Source organism: Vidua chalybeata, chromosome Z (assembly GCF_026979565.1).
Source record: "Vidua chalybeata isolate OUT-0048 chromosome Z, bVidCha1 merged haplotype, whole genome shotgun sequence".
Lineage (NCBI taxonomy): Eukaryota > Metazoa > Chordata > Aves > Passeriformes > Viduidae > Vidua > Vidua chalybeata.
This window is the reverse complement of record NC_071570.1, coordinates 17,202,063-17,219,887: the sequence shown is the minus strand read 5'-3', so window position 1 is coordinate 17,219,887 and position 17,825 is coordinate 17,202,063. Positions and strand designations below refer to the sequence as shown.

General features: G+C 37.3%; 1 protein-coding gene across 1 annotated transcript in view; it reads left to right on the top strand.

The window, feature by feature from the left end:
* The window catches only part of ADAMTSL1 (ADAMTS like 1), a 402,694-nt gene that overhangs the window by 315,249 nt on the left and 69,620 nt on the right, over positions 1–17,825 (top strand). Inside the window, exons 13-15 of the mRNA XM_053932922.1 lie at positions 549–696; positions 4,143–4,227; positions 13,525–13,826. Coding sequence (XP_053788897.1) covers positions 549–696; positions 4,143–4,227; positions 13,525–13,826 — 535 coding nt within the window. The remainder of the gene's footprint in view (positions 1–548; positions 697–4,142; positions 4,228–13,524; positions 13,827–17,825) is intronic.

The window sequence follows — 17,825 nt, the reverse complement described above, 5'->3', positions numbered from 1 at the left end:
ATCTGTGCAGGGGGTAAAAGCTGATGAACCAGAGCAAAAATAAATTGAAAAAAAAAAAATAAATAAAACCCTTAAGAAAGTGTCTGAGGGAAGAAAGCCCAATAGTTTCCCATTCTGTTTGATGCTTTTATCCAGAATAGCTGAATGTAATCCCTGTTGACACATAAGCCCCAGTACTTTGTCCAAGCAAAGCAGAGTGGCTCCAAATGAAACTGACAGGGTGTCACTGAGCCTATCCAACATGGGACAGATGGCTACAAGCCAAGTAGGCAACACTGCGAAAGTGACACAGCAAGAGAAGTCCAATGGTAAAATGTCCAAATCAAGTAAATGTTCTGAGCAAAAAGACAAAAGTTTCTGTCAATTTTATACCATATCTATAATTACCAAATATTATTAATATTTTATTTTCAAGTTTGGGTGTTTCTGCATCATGTTTGGCTCTCTTATGTTGCATATTCCTGTCATATTTATCATTGTTATGAGTGACTTTTTTTTCTCCTTTTCATTTTCTGTTTTCATGGTTTTTTTTTTTTTTTTCAATCCAGTGCACTGTGACCTGTGGACAAGGACTCAGATACCGTGTGGTCCTTTGCATTGACCACAGGGGGATGCATACAGGAGGCTGTAGTACTAAAACAAAGCCGCACATAAAAGAAGAATGTGTTGTACCCACTCCTTGCTACAAGCCTAAAGGTAATGAGGCAGAATGTTTCTCATAAATTTTTCAGAGCTCTTTCATGTTCAGCTGTTTTGTTTTGCTGCTGGTATCACTGTTTCCACCTGCACCTGAGTTATGATTTTGCACCTGTCTGTTCCTGTCTGCCTGCCAGCAGCTTGGAGTGATTGCTGACCTCTTTCATCTTGGGCTTTTCATAGTTAATTTGTGGTCCAGCAGGCTAAGCAATAGAAATATAAATTTGGCTGTATTTTCACTGTTTACGTCCGAGCTAAATGCAGCAAGACACAAAAGAGATCTTGTGTTGCAAACCATCCAAAACTGACTTCTGCTTAGAAAAGTGCAAGGCCAGCTAGGAAAGCCTTGCTTACCTCTATCTGTCGTGAAATGTCCTCAAACAGGACTTGTCAGGGAACAAAGTAAATTACTCCTTTCTGGAAGCCCACCCTTGCAAGAGCATGACATATTTACCCTGCATAAGATCTTGTGCTGCCCTTTGCATAATTAAGCACTGAAATTTGCAGAAGTAAAGCACATACATGTTTAATTTCTGAATGTAGGGAGTTACTTCCTTCTTCCATTTTTTCACATGGAATGAAAAATCCTGAGCAAAGCTTGGGATGATTTGGTTTAGTTTCCCTCCTCATCTTTGCTCTGCAACAGTCTCACAGTTTTCCCTTCATAATGCAAGGTGTAATGTTTGAATATCTGTATATCTGAAGGTTGTGTGGTGGTTTCAGAAGAGTGTTGGACTAGATGGTATCCAGAGGTGCCATCCAAACCAAATAATTCTTTTTTTAGGCTAGAAATTTGTCCTTTTTATTTCACACAGCTAGAGCTAGAAATTTAGGGCAGAAGGGGTAATGAACCTTTCTTCTATTGAATATTTTAGTCCTAGACTGTTTTTTTTCTACTGCTTTCTAAAGCAGAAAGCAGTCCTCCTAGCTGACAGACACAGCAAGGCAAAAAATGTGGAAGTCTCTCTTCTCTTAACACACTCTGCAAAAAAGAAATAGAAGGAAAATTTTTCATGTAATTTATTTCATTTTAGTTTATTCAAGCCCTAAGGTACTTTATGTTGCATCAATAATGGGGAAAAAATGGGATATCACTAGATTAAGTAATGATTTTCAGTTTTATAGAGAATGTATATTCATCTAACACAACTTTCTGTGTAATAGAAGTGTTTTTACTGGAAGTGTTTTAAAAGAAAATATTTTACTTTAATCTCCAAAGGTAAAATTTTCTCCTTAGCTTATGTTAGAAGTGCTTTTTGTTCATTTTTCTGTAAAGCATACTGTACAACATCAACATTTCTAATCCTCTAACAAATTTTACAGTGTAGATGTGAATTAACTACACCTATAAAAAAAAGGTTATTTAAAAAGTCACAAAACAGCTGTGTTAGACAAGAATTTTGCTTTTTACAAGCACTAGCAAAATAATCACGTAAGTAACATATGACTTTCCAAAACCCATAAAATAAACTTTAAAACATATAAATAGAAATATTTCCTACATATTCTGGATGATTAGTAAAATATAGATTAAAGCAAGAACTGCGATGGCATTCATCCTTAAATGGCACTAATATGTTAGATGAAGAGCTTGGCAAGCTGTTTTTAAGATAGAGGAATAGTAATTCTATTATTGTCCCTCTTTTCCTCAGTTAATAATTTGCTCCAAGGAAATTTGCATGACTAAGGTTGCAATAGCTGTGCAGTCAAACTGTAGGTAATTTTTCCTCTGTGTTACAACTGAGAGGTGGAAAATTTCATGTGCATATATAAAATGTTCATTGCTCTGCTCCTGTTGGCAAGTACAAGTCCATCCTTGCGACGTTTGCTTTGTTCTCCCTGGCTGCACGCAGCTCTTGGGAGCCCGGCTGTGGTGTAGCTTCCACGTGCTGCCGGGGTTTGCTGCCGCGGGTTCCCGGACACAGCTCCGTGTCTCGGGCGCGTGGGCTGGCCAGCCTCTGTTACCGTGCACTTAGGGATCCGGTAAAGAAGTAAGGAATTTGTCCATTTACTCCGTGCTTGGCAGGAATGGTTTATTGGTCACGTGGCGCGGTTCAATGGAAAGACGCAACCGCTCCTGGCACTTGCATGGGAGAAAATGGTGGCAGTGTTCCAGTGGTGTAGGATTTTATGGGGGGTGGGACAAGAGGACCCACAGCCTCCCGTGCAATAAAGGCAGCTGCCGTGGTGGTGACGTCGACCACAGCGACCAACCGAGACGGGGCTGGGGCGGTTCCTGGGTCCCTGGGCTAATGGGGTTGCAGGATCAGGGTGACTGGAGGGGAACTCTCTGGCCAGGATGGGGAGTGTCTGCAGGAGTGATTGGGGTAAGCTCCAATAGCACGCAGCAAGGAGCAAACCACCTCAGGGAGGGAAAAACACGGGGGGTGCGCGGGATTACAGAACTTGGCTATCTAACATAAATTAAAAACCCCTAATCTAAACCTGAACCCCAGGATGCAACACATCCTTAAACAAACCCAAAAGGCTTAGGTGATTTGTGAGTGGCAAATATGTTTGGCTTTGGTTCTCCTCAGTAGTCTGAGTCTCACTGCCCTTTGTATTGTTTTCCCCTGACCTAGCCCAGAATGTTCTGCTGACGTGCAAAGCTCCTTCTCAACTTTTAGTGCCAAATTTGCTCTTGCTTTATATCCCTGTAGAGCTAAAACAGCTCTGCTGCCTTCAGCTCAGCTACTCTGCTCTGACACTGCATTAAAGTGGAGTTTGGCTTGCAAAGCAGCATGGCCGTGCACTCCCCAGAGCAGAGCAGTTCATTACCCTGTGCACACATCCTGGAGAGTGAGAAAAGCAGCTCCACTGTTTTCCATCAGGAGTGACAGAAAAAGTATCAAGTTCATTTTTTTAAATTCACATAGCTGATGAACTGATAAACAGAGTTGAAAAGCATAGCTCAGCCATTTAATTATAGTTTTCCTGTTGTATCAGTCATCAAAGCAGGATTTTCTTTATTTTTATAATCTTCCAAAACCAAACTCAGCATGTCTTCTGAAATTCTGAAATTTTAAAGTAGATACAGGCAGTTTACACATTTTGCCTTGTGTAATGGAGGCCTGTTACACTTCCAAGTTTCCCTCCAAAAAAATACTTTCCAAAGTGCCTACTTTTACAGTCCCATTGTATAGTCTGAAACGTGACAATTCTAATTTGCCTGGCTGGCTTTAGGGCACTATAGCACTTCTACCTGCAACAGTGAAATATCTGGCCATATAACCTTGTAAACGATATAGTCCAGGTGATGAAAGAGTTTGTTTCTCTCCCCTGTGTTCTCATTTCTCTTTGTCCTCTTTCTCGTCTTTCTGCTTGGCCCCCATGTGTGTGAAGGCGCCCATACATCACATGCATTCTTGGTGAGCACAGGGAGGGTGGCACACAAAGCAGTGTTACCGCATGCTTCCTATTTTCACATGTTTGTGTTTGCTCCATAGAGAAACTTCCTGTGGAAGCAAAGTTGCCATGGTATAAGCAGGCTCAAGAGCTGGAGGAAGGAACAGCCATATCTGAAGAACCCTCGTAAGTCTCAAAAATTTGCTTACAACAGGTTCTTGTTATGTGATCCTGAGAAGCTGTGGTTGCTCCCTCCCTGGAGGTGCTCAAGGCCAGGTTGGATGGGGCTCTAAGCAATGTGGTCTAGGTGGAAGTTGTCCCTGCCCAAAGCACAAGGAGTGGGAACTAGAGGATCTCTAAGGTCCTTTCCGATCCAAAGCCCTCTGTGATTCCGTGTTTCCATATGAGAACCTGGGACTTGCGCAGAACTAGCACAATCTCTTGAATGTATTTGGCTTCTGCTAGAGTGCAAAGGATGAACCCAACCCCATGGAAATCCATGGTCTTAAGGCTGTATCATACCCAGGTGCAAAGAGACAGATTTCAAGAGGGTAAATGCAGATTTAATTTAAGCAAATATACACATTTTATATAAGATCATTACAAGAGTATTATAATAAAAGTGCATCCACCTATGTATTTATATGTTCTCTATTACCACTATATCTTCACAGCTTGGCAGCTTTATTTATTTTATCAATACCCCTGTGAAGCAAGAAGCAAAATAAAGCAGCCAATGATGATTCTCTCTTGCCTTTTTCCCCAAAGAAAAGCATAGTAACAGCAAAAAAAAGTATAAATTTTACCAGAAAATAAACTAGAATCCTGTGATGCATACCACATAAGCCTAGAACAATGAGACTGAGAAACTATAAGTATTCTTATGTTTTGTTATAAGTGCTTATTATGTTTTAGATGGTTTTGTCTGAAACTGTGATAAATCCATGCTATAATTGCAACTTCTGTGCACAGCGTCCATCAGTATACAGTTCCTTGTGTCTGAGCACATGGCATTTTTTATTACAACTGCAACTATGTTTTAGATTAAAAACATTTTTATGCAATATAATTGCAGTTTTGGCATGATTAATCTGAATTGAAGTAATTAGAAACTGGAGCATTACCAGAGAGCTGGAGACATATGTAATAAGTCCTCCAAAATAAGAAAAAAATATCTAGCTGCCATATGTATATATACATACATATAGACAAATATATGTATATATGTATATAGAAGCTTTTATACACACATATACACAAACAAATGTACATTAATATGTGCTTATATATATTTGTAGCAGCTACCACATATAGTATCATGAGATCTTTAACTGCTTCCAGAGTTTCATAGACTTTATATATTGACTAATTCAGAGTGAAAGCCTAGAAAATTTGATATTTATGGATATACTAATTTTTCATTTGTAAAGTGCATTTTCTTGTGATTTTTCTCATGACTAGACTAAATTACTTAGCTAAATGTGCATTTATCAGCCTATAAATAAACCTTGGGAGCATACATAAAATAGGAACAATACTGTTATGCTATTATGTGGTCATATTTGGAATAATTTGTTACACTAAGAAATTTTTGATCAGTTTTGTGAACAAGGTTGATTGTACTGTACAAAAGGAGTATAGGTATAGATATATATATGTCTCTCTGTGTGTGTGTGTGTGTGTGTGTATGTATACACATATGGATATATGTAGCTTTAAGTATTAACAAGAAGGGATTTGTAGACAATAGGCATAATCTGTTATTTGTCATGATGCATATTTTAATAAAATAATGCAGAAAACCTTCCAGGTATATTACTTGTGATACTAAAACAGTCCTTGAGAGATCTAAAGGGAAAGGGATTTAAGAACTTTCAAGTGCAGTTATGACGCCTCCATACTTTATGTCACTGCTCTGCTGACTGAAGGCCATTTTCTGCAAAGACTGCTGTATCTACTGCAAGGCTCCAGTGGTGCCAGTGAGATACTGTTATTCCCATTCTGGACAGTGGGCGACAGTCCAGACTAGATTCAGTCTGCCATGGGGTGACATTTCCTACACTTGTTTTCTCTGTGCAAGGCAGACCTCTAGGAGTATTTCTAATAGTACAGATCAAGTACTGTAAATCAAGTACCGATTTTTATACCTGTTGACTAACAGGAAGAATAAAGGGCATGAAGTCAGGGTTTTCACATAAACTTTCCTAAAGCTCAGAGATGCCTTGAGTTTAGTTCAGAATGGTTTTTAGTGGTAAGACATGAGACAGGAAAACCAAATAAAAACTTAGAAATTTTTTGCAGGAATAACTATCCATATTGTTCCAGAGTATCTAATCTCTTTCAGGAATCTTGAGCAGTGAACTTCCACCTAAAAGTGGTTTTGGTGCCTCATTATTAATATTGGTTTTTACTGACATCTGACTTTAAACAGTTACTCATTTTAGGTCCTGAATATTAGATTGAAAAACTATGTGTAACACTATAAAAAGGGAGACAAAACATTTAGAACTCACCAAAATACAAGGAACAATCATCTTTGGGGCCAGCTTTATAGCATCATTTAATTCAGCTGTGTAGGGATATCAAACACACCAAGAGTGAGGTGTATTCCCTGATAATGCACCTTTGGCCAGTGCTTCTGCAGCTGGGCAGAGACTCAGTGTAATACTCCATGGCCCACTACCCTTGCAGATGTCAGACTACCGCCCACATATTTTGGCTGATGAACTATCATCCTGGAGTGTGGATACGTGGTAATTTGAGGCTTGTAACAGTTAAGAGCTTTTTAATGTTGGATCAAGCAGTAGCTGGTGTAAGACTGTGTGTGATGTGTTCAGCTATTTTGCTGACTGTGGACTAACCAAATGTGAGTAGCTGTGAGGCAGGAGGAATAACAGAAGGCCTTCAGTGGCATGTTAAGCCGGGTACTGAAGAGGCAGCATTTTGTTCGTAACTGTGTTTACTTTAATTTGTAGCAATGCAAGTTTCTTCAGACAAGCTATACTTATATGACTTTACTATTTACTCTGTGTTGGTGCAGTAATTACCAATTTCATTACTCCACTTGGGCAGACATCAGCAAGGATTCATTGTTTTCCCCCACTTCATCTGAGGCTCTTGCCAAGCTTTCTTATGCCACCAAGTCCCTGACTTCCCCCATTCTCCTCTACAGGCAGGGCCATTCTTTCTAGCCAGTAGACCACTCTTCCCTGACCACTGTAACCCTTTCTCCCTCATCCTTCTTTGGGCAAAAAAACATACCTCAGCTATAAACAATTCTATAGTCTTTCTCAAAGTTTATATTTGATTAGAAGTTTAAAAGCTAAATTCCAACAATTTTCAGCATATTTCTTCTATGAATTGAGTTCTCACATTTGTGAATCTCTGTATTGCTGTCTTCTGATTTTTGTAACTTTCTATTTAATATCATTTTTGTTATGAAATTGCACACTATGATTTATAAATCTACAATATTTCTCCATACTATCCTTCCACCTGTAATTTGTGATCATTCTCTGATATGTGCTGCTAGAGCACTAGATGCCACAATTTTATTCCATCTGTGTATAATGCCTTCCATTATTTATATCTTCAGGAATTTCTAATGCAAGCAAGTCTTACAGTTGAATTTTGTCTGTATATGTCTATCTGTCAGTTGCCTTCCTCTCCTCTCCATACTGTCTGAATTTATTACTACTAACTGATTCTGACAGAGGTATAAAATTATCACAGAGAATTTTACTCCTATGTCAAACTTCAGGAAATTCAGTGGAAGTGTTTTCCACACGTGTCACTGAAATAAATGACTGAGTGGAATTCCCCAGTTGAAAGAAAGGTTTTTAAAGGAGTTCAGTCCTTAAAAGATAGCAAAGAATCCACTTGAGCACTCAACCTTCAAATGTAAATATGTGTTAAATATTTCTTTATTGGTTCCGCTGCTTAAAGAATTAATCACAACCAATTCAGCCACTTCAAGTCTAGAGGGAATAGTTATGTTTCGGTTGTCTGACCTACTGCACCCCTAAATGGGATCAATTAAAAATTAATTGCTGACAGAACTACTATGAAATATTCCATGTTGGTAACAAAGTATTGTAATCTTTGTCAGGACAAATGTTTAAGGTGAGAAGGCCTTGCTGTTGAGGTGTTCTCCTGTTGCTGTCCATCCCTGAAGTGACCATTCACTAGGCATTAGAAATATTATCTGAGGAAGGAGCCACCATATCTTTCTGTCTGACCTCTTCCTCTAGAATTCATTACACCAGCACAGTGTGACAGCCAGAGTCAGAAAGAATAACAGTCATGATTTAAAAAGTATGGGATTTTCTATGTATAATGAGATTAAGTTTATGAGTAGCGGAGGGTTTCTTAAAAGATTTCTAACTTTCAAAAAATACTTTTGTATGTTAACACCATGTCCAGCTTTTAACATACTGTCATAAACAAACCTGGTGCTAGGCATAAAAATAAAAAAAAGGCCGGGGAGTGGGGTGGGGGGGGTGGGGGTGTGGGGGGGAAGGCAGATTGATGGGGGAGTAGGCAAACAATAATATCTGGGTGTCAGATGGCACCATCATGGTGATGGGGCCTGTTCACTAAAAAACAAAGGGAAATTCCTGACATGCATTAGCAGGGGTGACAAAGCCCTCATGGAATTGGATATGGACAGAGAGACCAGTGTGACAGAGGCACCCAATATCTCTTTCTTACTTTTCAGTAGGTATTTATGCTTCTAAAGACACATAAACGATTTTAATTTGATTTTCATTGTTGAACAGTTTCTGTCATGTTCTTTATACCTGATTCACGGGTTAGTAAGTTTAAAACTTCCTGTTATGGCTGTACTTCAAAAGTAAAGCATGTTCTGATTGTTGGATTGCCAAAAAAAAAAAAGTGATGACATATATAGCTTTATCTACTGAGTCATTGCTTGTCCACTTTAGATTAATGTAGTGTAAAGGAAGAATCTTCATATTAAGATTTGATATATATCTTCATATTAAGATCTGAGTTGGTCAAAGGAAGGTCAGCAATGCAGCTGGCACACATTAGGTAATGATTGCTATCTACTCATTGAAGGACCCACTATACAAAGTCACAACTACTTAAGATTTTTGTGTAACAATACAGGATAGAAACAATTATCATTCCCTGTGGAGAAAGGCAGCAGTGAATGAAAAGCAGCAACAACACTGAATAAAGAGACAAACCTGAAGGAAAAATCATATTCAAACTTAAAAGAAACTATAGAGGGACAGAATGTAATCACTCTGGTTGGAACTGGACCTGTGCAGCTGCCTCCAGTGTTAAAACTCTTACAGAGGGAAATTTTATTGATAAATGGTAATGACCACTGTTTCATGTCTCTGAACAATGACACCAGCAGCTATCCCGCGCTGTTATGTGAGCATCCTGTGTTGCTACCCATGCATTAAAACCTGTGAAAAGGTGGTGTTTCCTGAAGGAAAACGATGGATTTGCATTTCAGCTCAAGACAAAGAGTTTGGAAGTCTGTGCTCAATTCTGGATCTATCACAGAAAATTCCCATGACTTCAAACAAGCCCCTGAACATTTCATTTCACCAGTAGTATCTGAGTTTAGAGACCTTAATAGATGGGTGTCTCTGCCTTAGAACACTCAATCCCACTGGTATGTACATGTCTCAAAACCTCAGACTTTATCTAAGCCATGGATTTAACCAGTGGTGTTTTAAAACAAAGAAAAAAACAAAGCAAGAGGGGGAAAAAGCAACAAACAAAAAAACATTAAGCAATAAAAATTAAGGACAATATGTAATTATGTAGCAGTGAAGAAAATTAGTTATTTTTCTCCATAGCTCAAAGCACACCAGTATGTATACACTTGTTTTTCTTCATAACACATATTGCAGGAAATCTTGTCCTAGACAGAAGAGGCTGCTGCTACATACATCAAGAATTTTGAAAATCTCTGGAACACGCAGCAGAGCTCTCTGTGGGTCTCACCTGAACCCACTGTGACCTCCTGTGAAACGTCTCTCACTGTTGAGCATTGACATTGTCTTCTTATTTATTTTCTGACTTCTCCAGTTACATATATGTTTCTATATGGAGGGGAATTTACATCAGTCCTTAGTTGAAGAAATGAGTTACTGCCTTTGTCTTGTTTATTTGGGTTGTTATTAGAGGGATGATTATTACAGTGGGATTTAATTAAACAGTATGGAATGACAACTGAAACACCTCAATCATTTCCTATTTTCTAAAAAAATATTTTTCAGTACATCTATTCCGCTACTTCCATTTTCCAAGTAGCTCAGAGGTTCACATACAGAAATGCCTAATGCTGAGCAGTAGAAGATGAGCTATATGCAGGGCAAATAACTTCAAATCCATGAACTGTCCCCTTTTTTACTCATATACTTTTTGTGGTTTGTGCTCACCATTTGGCAACATTTATCATTAATGACAACACAAAAATATTTGAAAGCCTTTATAATTTTATAGGTGTTAGGGTGGTAGAAAACTCAGAAACATTGTATATTTATGTTATACATTCACATTACATAATTGTTCCATTTTTAATGACCATTACTATAGAGAGATTTCTTTACAGGGTTTTCATGAGTTTCCCCTCTTTCTTCTGCTTTTAACTCTTTTGATTTGGCTAATTTTCTCTTTACCAGCTAATAGTTATGTTAGAATTAAATCACATTTCCAAAGTTAGCACTAAAAACGTAGAAATTGGACCTAGATAGCTGAAAAAATACAATTTCCTGCAGGTATTCTATTATTTTCATTATGAGTTGCTGACTCAGGTAAAATAATATAATACCTGCATTTATAGATTAAGCCTCATTTCAAAAAGGATTCAGTCTTCTTCAGTAATGTTCTTACTTTTTTTTTTTTGCGTCCTCCCCCTTTTTTCCCATGTTTGTATGTATGATACACATCATGTGTAAATATTCCAAGTATTTGAGTATCTCTGTTTTTCTAAATGAATAATTTTAATACCTTGAAGAATATCCTCCCTTTTGGTTTGAAGTACAGCTGTTCTTCAAAAAAGAAAAGTTACAGAACAATTTATAGTGTTCAAAAATATAAGAAAGACAGCTTCTGATGAAGAACACGACCTTTTTTTTTCCATAATCTGGTTAGGGTTTCTACCTTTCAGTTTGCCAGGTTAAGAAGCTGTATTTCAACTAGTCAAAATATCTAAGTCACAGTGGCTGATGCGAACCACTTAATCTCTGACAGGAGATTCTCCTCATCAAAATAGAATTACATCAGTTACAGTCGTAGAGAGACCTACCTGTACTGCTAAAGTGTATAACCCTCTCAAAATGAAAGATAGTATATTGGAAACAAGACTGATCTTTTCAGTTAAAATGTCTTACAGTAGAAAAATGGAACCAGTTTGCATTATTAGTTTCCCAAAAGCTTTGCTCCTGTCTTTGTAGCAGCATGATAAATATTTTCAAATTTTACAATAATATTGTAAATTAATTTCTTATTGCAATTAATTTCTTTCCTTTCTCTTACTTTCCATGTATAGTGCTAGTAGCAGATGTCAGATTTATAACAAGATTTTATAAAGACCACAAAAAGTGGGTAAAGAGATGCATATTCCCTGCTCCAAAAGACTGTGATGTTCCAGTCAGGAATCCTGATATATACATCCTGGGAAAACACTAGCTTCCCTTTTAGGTTATGGATTTTTTTTAAACATCAGCATGGAGGAAAAGTCCTTTTGTCAACTAGAGAAAGGCAGAGGATGAAAGGGAGAAGAGTGTAAAAATATTTTCAAATATGCTGATCCCAAAACTAAATATCCCTTTTCTTCCTATCAAAACTGTTCATGGGATTCCCACGGTAAGAAATTAGTTTGCTAGAACCCCAGACCACAGTAGAAACAGACAGGTATATTGTCTTCAGCCTGGGCAAAGCTGTCCAACTCTGGTGTGGCCTATCCTATCAAAATAAAGACCAAAGGAAGATGAATACTGTCATGACAGCCAGGTTTCCATGAAAAATACATCCCAAAAGCTGAGTTTGCAGAAGTAGACAGATTCCAAACACTTACTGTTAATGAGGGAGTGTTATCAACAGGGATTGTTCTTGTGAGCTTCAGCAAGGATCAGTGCCAGATCCAGCTATTTATTCATTTGTTCTAGTCCTTGAAGTATAACTACAGCCCTTGTCTTAGAACTTGCCTGTGGCAGAAGTTTGGAAGAATGCTCAATGTAAAAGGCAAGACAGTCCGATAAAGCTATCTAAATTACCCTGTATTCATAATTTCAGTGCTCCAATACCACTGACATCAGGTATCAAAGAATAGGTATTACAGGTTATGGAGTGCCCTGAAACTATTGTTTCTGGATAGATTTAGGAGTCATCTTAGTTCAACATGAGCTCAGCAAAACAAGGTGTGTTACATTACTGTAACAAAGTAGTAATAATGTGGTAAAGAGTTGAATGTGAATCTTAGGCTTGATAACTTTGAGTAAAATGCTAGTCCAGTTTATAGCACTGACATTGAAAAAGCAGTGACAACACAGACAAACTTAGAAATTTTTCCATTTTTGAGGAAAATAACAAGAGATGGATTTCAGTCTGTTTTATTGTAATGACAAGTGCAAAGTGCTTTTTATAAAATATTCATGGACTTCCAGAAGGAAAAATTTGGAGCATATAAGGGTTACTGATCAGTAAGACAAGTGTAACAGATAAACAAATCCACAATAGAAATTAAAAACTGTTTGGTTTTTGGGTTTTTTTTTGGGGGGGGGGGTTGGTTTTGTGTTTGTTTGGGTTTTTTTTTTTTTTTTTTTTTGGTTAGTTTTTTGTTTGTTTGTTTGTTTGGTCTTGGGGTTTTTTTTGTTTGTTTGTTTTTTTAAATGAGAGAAAGGTAAATGTCCTGTGGAAATAAATTTTTTAAATTTATTTAAAATTTAAAAAATTTTATTTCATTTAAATTTAAAAGAAAGATAAAACAATCAACAAAAAAGCTAAAGAAATTATGAATTCTCTTCACCTTTTGCTAGCTTCAAATTAAGACTTAAAAACAGTTGCTGTGACACAAGAAAAAAATAATTAAAATTATTTTCCATGTAGTCCTGCAATTACCTGATAACAGCAGCCTGCTCAATACTTACTAGTGAAAAAAATTAACAACTAAGTCAAAGATTATCTAGGTTGAATACTTGAAAAAGGTAGCCAGTGGGATCATCATGTACATTGGGCACATTGGAAGATTGCTGAATGCCTTGCACTAAGGTGTTTTAGGATCAAGGTAGATGTTACAAGGGTTTGTCTTACTTCTTGGATATGAGGAGACCTGCCACTGAGTTGCCAATAAACCTCCTGTGTGTAGTTTTTAATAAATGTATGATGAGATGAAGTACTAGTTTTTCATTAAATAAAATTTGGCGTGGGTAGGGTTATCCTGCTTTTGCTTCCCTGGCAATTTGTGGACATAACTTGCTTGCTCTCTTCGTCTCACAGGTTTATTCCTGAGGCTTGGTCCACCTGTAGTGTCACCTGTGGAGTAGGCAGCCAGATGCGGCTTGTGAAATGCCAAGTGCTCCTCTCTTTCTCTCAGTCCGTGGCTGATCTGCCCATCGATGAATGTGAAGGTCCCAAACCTGTGTCTCAGAGAGCCTGTTACAGTGGTCCCTGCAGTGGGGAGGCAACTGAATACACCCTAGAGGAGACTCAGCTTTTGTATGGCAGCTTGCAGGAGTTGGATGAGCTCTATGACTGGGAATATGAAGGCTTTACAGAGTGCTCAGAGTCCTGTGGAGGAGGTAAGTGCAAAATGTTTCTGTGCTGGATTTGCTTTCTTTCTTCAAGTGTGTGCTTGGCACTTAATAGGCATAGACATGCTGCTTTGCTATGGCTAGCTAGAATCATGGAATCATTTAGGAAGGAAATAAAACTGTAACATTGTTGAGTCCAAACATATTTGAAAAGGCATAGATAAGAAATTTTAAAAATCCCGTGTGCACAATATATTTTAGCCCAGGACTTCCAGATCTGTGCTCAGACTGTCACTAAGAGTGCTCAGTTTATCATATATTCTGTTTCCTTTATCAACTGATCACCCAAAGGTGATCACCAAAAAAAAAAACAAATATTAAAGGGGTCTGGTGGTACAGGCTAACAAGCACATATCATTTTTAGTTCTTATCTCGTGGTTTGCTCGGTGCAAGCAAAAGCATGTGGAAGTAAATTGTCCTCCCATAGCAGATGAAATAAATAATGGATATTTTAAGGGCTCAGGTATTTCTTATCTCCTGTCAAAAAGGAACATCAGCTCCAATCCCAGTGCAAAAGAAAACTTATGGCAAAATGGCACAAATTATGTAGCTGTCTTAAACAAGCAGGCTTGGCAATTGTTGTTTCTCAAAGTTAACAAATTTCTCAGGTTGCACATACTATAGACCATTAACACACATTTCTGATATCCTTTTTTCCCCATCATTTTATGTAACTAGTTCTGAGAAATATGTCCAGTCCAGTATTTTTTAAATTGAATCTAGATTTTTCCACCTCTTGTCTTTTTACTTTACAACTTTCAGGTGATTTAAGAAAAGATTACTATAGAAAAATGCAAAATATATACTGTGGAACTGAAAACAACTCAGCATTTTATGAGTTAATAACATGTACAAATTCACAGGTAATCAGTTATGGTTTTGAAAACCACAATCAGTAGAAAATAATGCAAAGGTTTTCTGTGTGTGCTTTTGGCTTGCTGATGGTAGTGAATGTTTAGAGTACTTCACAGCTGTAGACCGCTGAAACTTTTGCTTTATCTCCTACACAAAAAAAAATGAGACACTAGTGTATGCTAAGTGGTGACAGACACTGATGTTATGAGAGTACATGTCATGTGTTGATGTTACTAGTGTGCAGTAACAATTCATCACACTTTTACTGTGACTACGAAAACATGCACAGTTCCAAGAAATATCCTCTTGAAATGAAGTAATTTTTTAGAATATAGAGTTCATGTTTGGATTTTTCAAATGTAACTCACAGAGACTGATTTGTAGGAGACATTTTTCTTTATAAAGTTAATGTCTTTCAATTGTCAGCAAAAAATTTTAGCTAAGATTTCTTTTTGTCTGACAAAACTCCAAACTTTCCAGATTAGCAGATGTTAAGTCAGATATTTTTGCAGCTATAGGTGCAAGACTGGTCAAACTAATTTTATTGGTTTTAGAGTCCTGGGAGAAGAAACTGGATAGATGCAGAAGTAACCTTTCACCTCCCAGAAGCAGCAACCAGAAGGAATGAGTTAGTCATATAGTCTGCTGCTGATGGCTTCATTTCCCAGAGCTGTCATCAAATATCATGTAAAAATTATTATATCCTGGTAAATATAAACACAGAAATTCTCATTTGATGGTGTTTTGAAAGTGAACTTAGACTGCCTAGATTCACATCCCACCATTACACATTTTTATACTGTGGTTTCCTATTGAGAACTGATTTCTATTTTTTCCCAAAGAAAGGAACTTTAAAGCAGACAGTTTTTGTTCTAATAATATTGTGCAGTAAATAATGTTTTGAATTCAATTACTTGGAAAATGAACTTCCTGAAATTTATATACCTTTTTTAATTGTATCTGTGCTGTGAAACTTCTGATTTATGATCAAAAGTTCTTATATTCTCTAAATGTTCAATAAGCCATCCTAATTTAAAGCTTATAACCATTTGCCACATTGACTGATCAAAAATAGAGGGATAGTTGTTGTCATTATGCTGAGACATACTAGTGTGCGATTCAAGAAGAAGTTGAAGAAAGTGATAATGATCACATTTTTTACTGCTGGAGCAAGCCTGATTTTTTTTCTCTCGCTCCTTTTTTTTTGTTTGTTTTTGGTTGGTTGGTTTTTGTTTTGTTATGGGGGGATTTTGTTTGTTTGTTTGTTTCAGGGGTTTTTTGGTTGGTTTGGGTTGAGATTTTGTTTTCTGGCACAAGCTATTAAAGCCAAAAACTGTCGATAAACCTTCCAGCAACCATATTCAGACAGGAACCTTTTTCTTTGGTATCTATGCTGTCAGGCAAGATTGCTGGAACTGTCAAAGATAAAAAGAAATTTTAATAGACAGACCAGAATGCCTGTAGTATGGACAAGAATTATTGGAATTGCAATCAGAGATGACTTAGATGAGAGAAATAAGCATGAGGAATAAACTTACTGTTATGTTTAGGGCTGATTGGATAGTGAAAACTGAAGAACAGTAGTATCAGAGCTTAGCTATATGAATTTGATAATGTAAAACCATCAGCATGAGAAATGGAGAAAAGGTTAAATTCAAGATCTCATAGTCATCACTTTTCGGTATTTAACATTAAAGCAGACAATGGAAAAGTGTTAAATCGATGATAATTGTTCAAGAGCTCATTTGGTGACACCCTTCAGAGAGGAAAAACTGAAGCTGTGGAAGTACACTCAGTTTAGAAAATTTTATCTGAGAAGGACATACAGAAAGTGAGTGAGCTGTATGCCTAGCAAACAGAAACATGTCAACCCGCATGTTACAGGAATCTGGTTTCTTTCCACAGAGTCTGGAAAAATACTTTCATAGTTTCTATACCTCTGGATCAGCAGCCCTTCTTTCCTGGCTTCATCAAATTGGTCGTGATATCAGGTCAGCACAGATGTTCCATGCAAAATAGAGACCAGTAGTTTGAACACAGTGCCATTTCCCATCAGGTAGAGAACCACCTCTGTTCTTCAGCCAGGAGCATTCCATTCTGGAGAATCCATATGCCTGTGCTTGCTGCACATGATATGATTATATGTTCAACAGAAAAATGATTGAGCTAGAAAAATAATGAACATGACAGGGCAGTGAACATCTTGTTCATATATGTAAGTTTTGTAAGTTTCTTTTCCTAGATATAAATCTCTACCATTTGTTCTATCTTTTCGCTAGGCTACTCTTTTTACAATTATTCTTAAGTCTTTTGAGAGATGACTTGAATAGCAAAATTGAAAATATGGGGCCATCTTGTAAATGAAGGAAAACCCCAACAGCATTGGCTGACTACAGGGACTTTGGTAATTTTGATGTTGGTTTCCATGTCCAAAATTGTCAAATTTCTTTCTTTTTTTGGTGTCTGGGATAAGGGAGACACACTGCATAGTCTCGTGTCATAGCCATTACCTTAATAGGCTTACACACATAGCGGCCATAAAAATGGTTAACAAGCTTCTTTTCTGGGGGCCCCAACCTATACGGAGATTATGGAAAATGAATTTGTGAATAATGTCAGGAATACAGGGACTATGATCAGCTATATAACACTTTGGTCCTCTTGAAGGATATGAAACCATTTTTTGCCTAATGACATGTGCTCTGGCATTAGAAACACCAGAATATATTGTTATCTCTGTGACACTGTTTTTCAAGGTCTTTAAGGTTTTACAACACTTCGGTTTGGTTTGGGTTTTTTCCCCTTGTAGCATCTTAAAAAAAATTGAGATGTTTTGGAAAAGTGTTGTTTTTGAAACTGTAATGTAATTGCTGGGAGTTAGCTAATATTTTCCTGACTCAGATCTCAGGAATGAATGTAAAAAGCATATTTTCATTGTATTTGAACTACTGTGGATTAGATTCTCAGGAAGATCAGGCCAATTGTTATCCTCAGACCCTCTCAGACCCCTGATGTTCTAGCTTTCTAACCTTGTGATCCAAAAAGCCTGTAATGCCCCTAGTCATAGGAAAAGTAAGAGTAACTGGTATGCCATAGACTACATAAGGATTTTGGCTGTAACAAGGAATTTCT